Genomic DNA, 7415 nt, shown 5'->3' with positions numbered 1-7415 from the left:
GGAAGCATCTATTTCCTGCCAGTGGGTCCCCTCACTGCAGCATCTTCCCAAGGCTTCTCAAGTGCTCAGTTCCCAGCAAGCCTCCTTGCTTCCCAGCTGATGGGACTGGGGCTCTGAGATGGGAAGCAGCTCGTCTAGGTGGTGGAGCTGATAATGCCAGCCTCCCCCCACGCCCATATTGGCCCACTGGTCCAGCTCTTTCTGTCATGCCCGTAGGATGGAGCAAGGAGGGAACACTGCTTTCAGGGTCTGGCAGACTGTGAGGCACTTCGCACAAAGCCACAAATCACCTTTCGTCCTCAAAATGAGGGCATGGGCGGGAAGGATCCCCCACAGCAGATGCCACGAGTGTGACTTGGGCAGGGCATATGGAAAGCACAGTACTAGGCATATCATAGGTGACATCTTCCTGTCCCTCCTCTGTAATCCCACGGCCATGGGCCGCTGAGAGATGGACCATCCTTTCACCCCTTGGTGATCTGGGGAGGTGCCTTTACCTATCTTGGAACAGCCAGTCTTCACTCAGCAAGCTCAGCAAGACCCAGTGAGGACCCAAGGGGTCAGTCAGTCCGAGGCCCCATCAGGTCCCCAAGTTCTGAGGAGGCCTCCTCTGCATCTTGGGGCATTTCTTGGGTGTTGGATACTCCTTGGCCTAGCATCTCTCTCTCTCTCTTTCTTTTTCTCTCCCTCTCTCTCTCTCTGTCTCATACCTCAGCCCTGCTTTACAGTGAGTGGTGTCAGGGATTGAATCTGCAATCTTGGTTGAGTGAGATGAAGAAGATCAGTCACCCACACCCTCAGATGCTCACTGGGGAAGAGTTTCTTGGTGCCTCCTCCATGACATCTTCTCAGCCCTGTTGGAGAGCTAGGGAGCTTTGAACATGAGATAATGAAAACAAATGGGATGTTGACTTCATGTGGGAGACTGGGTGCTTTCCACACACTGAGTGTGGACTCCCTAAGGCTGTTGCTTTCACTTTGAAACCTAGAAACTGAGAGTGTGACCTGGCCAAGGTCACAGAAGGAGCGCCTGGCTCAGCAGGGTTAGAGTCTCTGAGTCTGAGTTTGCTGACAGGATAACAGCCTCGGCTGACTCCAGCAGGCAGGAAAAGGCTGACAGGGCCTGCCCAGATAGCCTGAGGAGAGGATACTGAGGGTGGGAAGGGTCAGCAGGGGCTTGCAGGTCCAGTTGTGTCTATTGTAACAGCCCACCTCTTCCTAAAGGTCCCTGTGAGCAGGGTCCGATGTTAGATTTACAGGCAGAGTGGAAACTGCTTGTCCCCTTCCTTGATTTCACCTCCCTGGGCCAAGGTTGGGAGCCCCTACCCAGAGAAGCTGTGTGTGTGTGTGTGTGTGTGTGTGTGTGTGTGTCTGTGTGTCCATGTGTCCTATGTCGCTGACCTAGAAGTTTGCCATCTGCAGGAGCCCTGTGTATTGAGACAGAAGCCCTGTTGGTCATGGTGTGACCCCCCCCTCCTGCTGCTGGTGGGGTTTGGCATGAGAGCAAGGTGGAGAGAGCAGGTGAGTCCCTCAGCAGGACTCAGAAGATCTGACCTGTCCCAGTGGCACCTTGGGTGTTGCAGAAACACAGTAGCTGAGACTGACAATTTGATGAGGATGGCAGATACTTCCAATGGGATTAAGCACCTGCAAAGCCATTTCCAGCAAAGGTGGACATGCTAGCTGGGACAATCAGGAGGTCGAGCCACGGAGGCTGCTTTAAACAGCGTGGCCAGGAAGGCAGCTCTGAAGGAGGAGTGTTTGTACTGAGACCACTGCAGGGCAGAGTTTTGCCTCAGGCCTTGCAGTTACATTCTAGTAGAATCAAGTGGGGACCCTTCTCTAGATTCTAATCCCCCCCCCCACTCGCCTCCCATGCACACACTACTACCATCAAGCATCCTTCTCTTCCTTCTGTTGGCTTCTGATCTGTTCTTCTCTTGGATTTTATTTTATTTCACTCATTCATTCATTCATTCATTTTGTCACCAGGGTTATTACTGGAGCTCAGTGCCTCTATGACTAATCCACTGCTCCTGGTGGCCATTTTCCCCTTTTTTCTTTTTTTTTTTTTATAGGACAGAGAGAAACTGAGAGGAGAGGGGGAGATAGAGAAGAGAGACAGAGAGACACTTGCTTCATCACTCATGAAACTTTGCCCCCCTGCAGGCAAGAAGCAGGGGCTTGTGCCAGGATCCTTACACATGGTGATGTGAGTGGTTAACCAGGTGCTCCACTGACTGACCCCCTCTCTTGGCCATTCCTCTGGGTACTTGATTGGCTGAACCCCCTCCCAGTGTTGACTAGGCCCAGCCCTTCTCTGTCTACAAGGTGGATTTTTTTTTTTATCCATTCCTCTGTACACACTGATGGCTCCCAAACTGTCTCCTTCCTCTCTCCTTCCCTCCCTTCTAACGTCCATGTGGATGCCTAGTGGATCTTTTGGGAGAATCTGGAGAACAATCTACATGCCGACTGAACCTATAATTCTGGAGAAAAAAAGAAAAATGGTTGGCGAGAGCCAAAACATTTGTATGTACAGGTTAGCCAGTGCTGCTTGAAGCAAACTATTCCAACAGACTGATTCATTTGCAAGAAGATAGACAGAAAAGGAAGTCCAAAGAAATGTTATGCTGAGTTGGGAAAGCCAACTGGTTTTATCCACAGGCAGTGGATCAGAGGCCAGCCATTAAGTCAGACGAAGGGCTCACTCCTGTGGCAAAGGATTATGTTAGTTTCTCAAACTCCCTGGCAGCTAGGTGAGGGTCATGCATCTAAACTCTTATCTGTGGGGGTGTGAGCAGACGTGGTAAGTTCAAGTTCTGCCTCTCTTACTGGAAGAAGTCCCTAGCTTAAAGTTGTGGTTGGAAGAGTGATAAGCAGAGAGATGAGAGAAGCTCCAGCACTTGACATAGACTGGAGAGTGCTACTCCTGGCTCAGAACTCTCCAGTGCTTCACCAGTACTCTTAGAATGGAGCACCCACTCCTGAAGGCCCTCTGTGACTGACCCTGCATCTTGCTGGAATTCCACTCAGCTGCTTTAGCTTCAGGATTTTCTTGCTGTTCCTTGAATATACCAAGCTCCCTCCTGCCTTAGTCTTTTGCATTTGGGCTTTTTCTGCCCAAAGCACTCTCCTTCCATCTGGTCACGGGCTGATGATTCCCTCTTTCTTCTTCACACAGGGCACAGGGCATAGGGCACAGGGTGCAGGTGTTCTGTATAATGGTTAAGATGAGCACTTAAGGAGTTAGGAGCCAAGTCATCTAACTTAAATCTCAGCTAGTTGCTTCTGGATGGGCAGGTTGACTAGCCTCTATATACCCTGGTTTCCTCATCTGTAAATGGCCATTACAAAAATGCTTTGTTACTCAGATTTAAGGAGAGGACTAAATACAAAAACTTAGTGGTCAGGGGGATAGAGCCTATTACTTGCATGTTTGGTGCCCTGAGTTCATTTCCCCAGCATCACATATGACAGAGTGGTGTTCTGCTCTAGCGCGCTTGTTCTCTTTCATACAATAAAGATATATATTTTTTTATATTTATTTATTTTCCCTTTTGTTGCCCTTGTTTTTTATTGTTGTTGTAGTTGTTATTGTTGTTATTGATGTCATCACTGTTAGATAGGACAGAGAAATGGAGAGAGGAGGGGAAGACAGAGAGGGGGAGAGGAAGATAGACACCTGCAGACCTGCTTCACCGCCTGTGAAGCGACTTCCCTGCAGGTGGGGAGCCGGGGGCTCGAACCAGGGTCCTTATGCTGGTCCTTGTGCTTTGCACCACGTGCACTTAACCCGCTGGGCTACCACCCGACTCCCAGATATATTGTTTTTATTACCGTGAACAAGGACCCAGATTTGAGCCCATGCTCCCTAAGTGTGGAAGGGGGGGCCACTTTATGAGCAGTGAAGCAGGTCTGCAGGTCTCTCTTTCTCTCTCCCTCTCTATCTCTCCCACCCTCTCTCAATTTCTCTCGTCTTATCAAATAAAATAGAAAAGAAAAAGGAGAAGGAGAAGAAAGAGAAGAGATAGATGCTGAGAGAAGTGGATTTGTAGTGTCAGCACCGAGCACCAGCGGTAACCCTGTTAACAATAAAAAAAAACAATCTTTTGAAGAATACAGTAATGAATACACGAATGAATTAATGCATAAAGCAATACTCAGAGCATCTTGCAGTAGACTTGTATGAGATCTCAGATTTGATTCCTGGCATCACATGTGCCAGAGTGATGCTCTAGTTCTCTCATCAATGAACAATCAACTCTCTCTTTTTTTTTTAATCAAGTACTTCGAGCATGGCCCACATCAAGCACTCGGTAGTGTTATCATTGTCTTTCGGTGTCACTGAGTCCCCCTTTCCTGAGCCCCCCCACCCCCATCTCTCTTTGCCTGTCACCACCCACAGCACATGTTTCTCCCTAGGCCTCTCATGAGTTGAGGAACTTTCCTGAGCTGGTACACTAGAGCTTCCATATAACTCTCTGTTGACTGGCTCTTTTGATGGTGGTGGTGGTAGGGGAGCGAGCACAATTGTACTCACTCCTCAGGCTCAGTCTGGCAATACTCAGCTTCCTCTTAGGAGTCTGGGGAACCCAGGCTGGGGACCTGCTCTTTTAGAAGCCTTGGGGGTGCTGGTGGGTAGCAACCCCAGCAGGTGACTTTAAATGTGGGTTCCAAGGCTGGCAAGACAGCTCACCTAGACAGCACCCCTGCTTTGTCATGCACAGGCCCCAGGTTTGAGCATGTTCCCCACTGCACTAGGTTGCTGTGGTGCCCTTCCCTCTCTGCCCCTGTTTTATTCTATCTGAAAAAGTTGACTTGGAGTGAAGCCCAGGTTATGGCAAGTGAATGAATGAATGGAATCTTAAGTGGCCCTACTGGGCTCCATGGGTGGCTAGTGGGCTGGTTCCTTACTCTTCTTCTGCCTCCATTTTCTCATCTGTAGAAGCAAGAGACATGAATAGCTAATGGGAAGATTAAATAGGACAATATATGGAAAAGGAAACTCTTAACTGATACAATGGCTTGGAGTAACGCTCTCCAGATGGTAGTAGTCATCGTTAGTGTCATATCCAAGTGCCATCCTTCTGAGCATGAATGGGGTGTTTCAGGGGCTGGGGGAAGGGTCGGGGGTAGGGATGAGACAAGCATAGAGAAGACAACTGTGGGGCTGGGTGGTGGCCCAACCGGTTGAGCGTACATGTTACCAAGCACCTAAGGACCGGAGCTCAAGACTCGATTCCTTACCTTCAGGGGGGAAGCTTCATGAGCATGAAATAACTGCGAGTGTGTCTTTCTCACTCTCTGGTCCCCCACCCCCCCTTCAAGTTCTCTGTCCTATCAAATAAGAAAAATATTAAATCGAATAAAATACTTTGGGCGTGGGAGATAGTGTAATGGTTTCACAGCAAGACTTTCATGCCTGAGGCTCCTAGGCCCGAGGTTCCAGCCCCCCCAGCACCACCGTAAGGCAGAGCTTTCTTCTGGTAAAAGAAGAAAAAAAGGACGAGAGAGGAAAGAGAGGGTTGGGGTGAGAACACACTTCTTGGGAAGTGAAGAACAGCGTGTTTGTACTCCTGCATGCTTGTCTGTGTGCAAATGCGTGTTTGTGCCAGAAGCCAAAGCTTTCTCCGGGCTCATTCCCGGGGAGCCAGGGCACCCCGACTGCGCGGCGAGCTGGGGAGGACGGGGGAGGGAGGGCCGCCTCCCGCGGCGTCTGGTTTGCTCGCTGAGGCCGGGAAGGCGACCGGGAGGGCGCACCAGGCCGGTTCGGATTTGGGGAGCGCCGGCCGGCCCCGCCCCTCGGAGACCCCCGCGGGCGGGGCTGGCGAAGGGCGGCCGCTTTCCCAGGGCGGCGGGGCGACGTCAGGCGGAAGGGCGCGGGGCGCGCACGCTTTAAATGGCAGCGGCTGTCATCCGAGCCCGCAGCCGTGTGGGCAGGAGCGGGCTATATAAGCGGCGGGCCGGGCGGCCGCGGGGCACACGGCGACAGCGGCGGCAGCGAGCGCCTCGGAGCCCGCGCCGCGCACAGCACAGCACAGCGCCCCCCGACGGGCCCCACCGAGGAGCGCCGAGCCGGGCCCGCCAGGGCCGCCGTCGCCCCGCAGCAGATTTGGATCCCCCGCCCGGCGAGCCCCAGGCTGCTGCCTCCCGGGAGGACCCGGCGCAGCGGCCGCCCCCGGACAGCCCCGGCGCCCCGCCGCCCGGCCCCGAGGGCCCCGGCAGCGCCATGGCGGCCGCCAAGCCCGGCGAGCTGATGGGCATCTGCTCCAGCTACCAGGCGGTGATGCCGCACTTCGTGTGCCTGGCCGATGAGTTCCCGCAGCCCGTGCGGCCGGCCAAGCTGCCCAAGGGCAAGGGCCGACTGCGGCGGCCGCGCCAGTCCCGCTTTAAGACGCAGCCGGTGACCTTCGACGAGATCCAGGAGGTGGAGGAGGAGGGGGTGTCGCCCATGGAGGAGGAGAAGGCCAAGAAGTCGTTCCTGCAGAGCCTGGAGTGCCTGCGCCGTAGCACGCAGAGCCTGTCCCTGCAGCGCGAGCAGCTCAGCAGCTGCAAACTGAGGAACAGCCTGGACTCGAGCGACTCCGACTCGGCCCTGTGAGCGGCGCCGCCCGCCGCGGGGACTGTCGCCTGGGCGGCCCGCCGGGGGGACCCGCGTGCGCGCTCCGCACCCGAGGACCGGGGGCCGCCGCCCGCGCGCCTGGACGCCTGGACGCCGGCTCGCCCGGGGCCCCTGGGAGCGCACGGCGCTGGGGCTGGGGCTGGGGCTGGGGTGGGGGGACGCCCCCTTCGCCCTTGTAAATGTTTATTTTTCAACTCTCCCCTGTACGAACTCTGCCGTGAGCGCCTGGGATGCCGGGAAAGCTGCCCGCCCCGCGCCCGGGGCCCGCAGCCCCGCCCCCGCCCGCACCCCCACCCCGCTCACTCTCACGCCGCCACACTCCCGCTGCACTTTTGTAACCGGTATGCGCGGCCGATGGGACTGGGGGGGGGGGGCTGGCTGTGTGTCGAGGGGTGTACGCGGCGTAACTACAGCTGCGACCGGAGGATGGATATTTATTTTTGCATTGGCGATGGCTGATCGCGTTGGTGAAACGATCTTTTTACCTGGATCTCTGGTCAGTGAGGCTCCCGAACGGAGACGAATAAAAGTCGATATATTTGCACAGTGCATTTCCCCTCCGGCTCTTGATTTCTTGAACCTTCGGGGAGGGGAGGGGGCTGGCAAGATTGGGTCTGTGTGGGGAGTGGGAATGGGGACCAGGGAACCCTGGTGGCCACAACTTCGTACACTGAAGGCTCTGGAGCGAGGTCGCGACTCACCGGCCCGGGGCGCTCCGGCCTACCTCACGCGACCCCAGAGGCGGCGCTGCCCTCCCAGGTGCACTTGACCGCCCAGCGACCTAGAGTCG

General features: G+C 54.8%; 1 protein-coding gene across 1 annotated transcript; it reads left to right on the top strand.

The window, feature by feature from the left end:
- Positions 1 to 5834: 5834 nt before the first annotated feature.
- Positions 5835 to 7174, top strand: C17H11orf96 (chromosome 17 C11orf96 homolog). The gene has a single exon (XM_016191859.2). It carries the CDS (start codon positions 5903 to 5905, stop codon positions 6602 to 6604), a length of 702 nt encoding a protein of 233 aa, XP_016047345.2. The 5' UTR covers positions 5835 to 5902; the 3' UTR covers positions 6605 to 7174.
- Positions 7175 to 7415: the final 241 nt, after the last annotated feature.

The sequence above is a fragment of the Erinaceus europaeus genome, chromosome 17 (assembly GCF_950295315.1).
Source record: "Erinaceus europaeus chromosome 17, mEriEur2.1, whole genome shotgun sequence".
NCBI lineage: Eukaryota > Metazoa > Chordata > Mammalia > Eulipotyphla > Erinaceidae > Erinaceus > Erinaceus europaeus.
The sequence above is the reverse complement of the archived record's forward strand: the minus strand, read 5'-3'. Positions and strand labels throughout refer to the sequence as shown.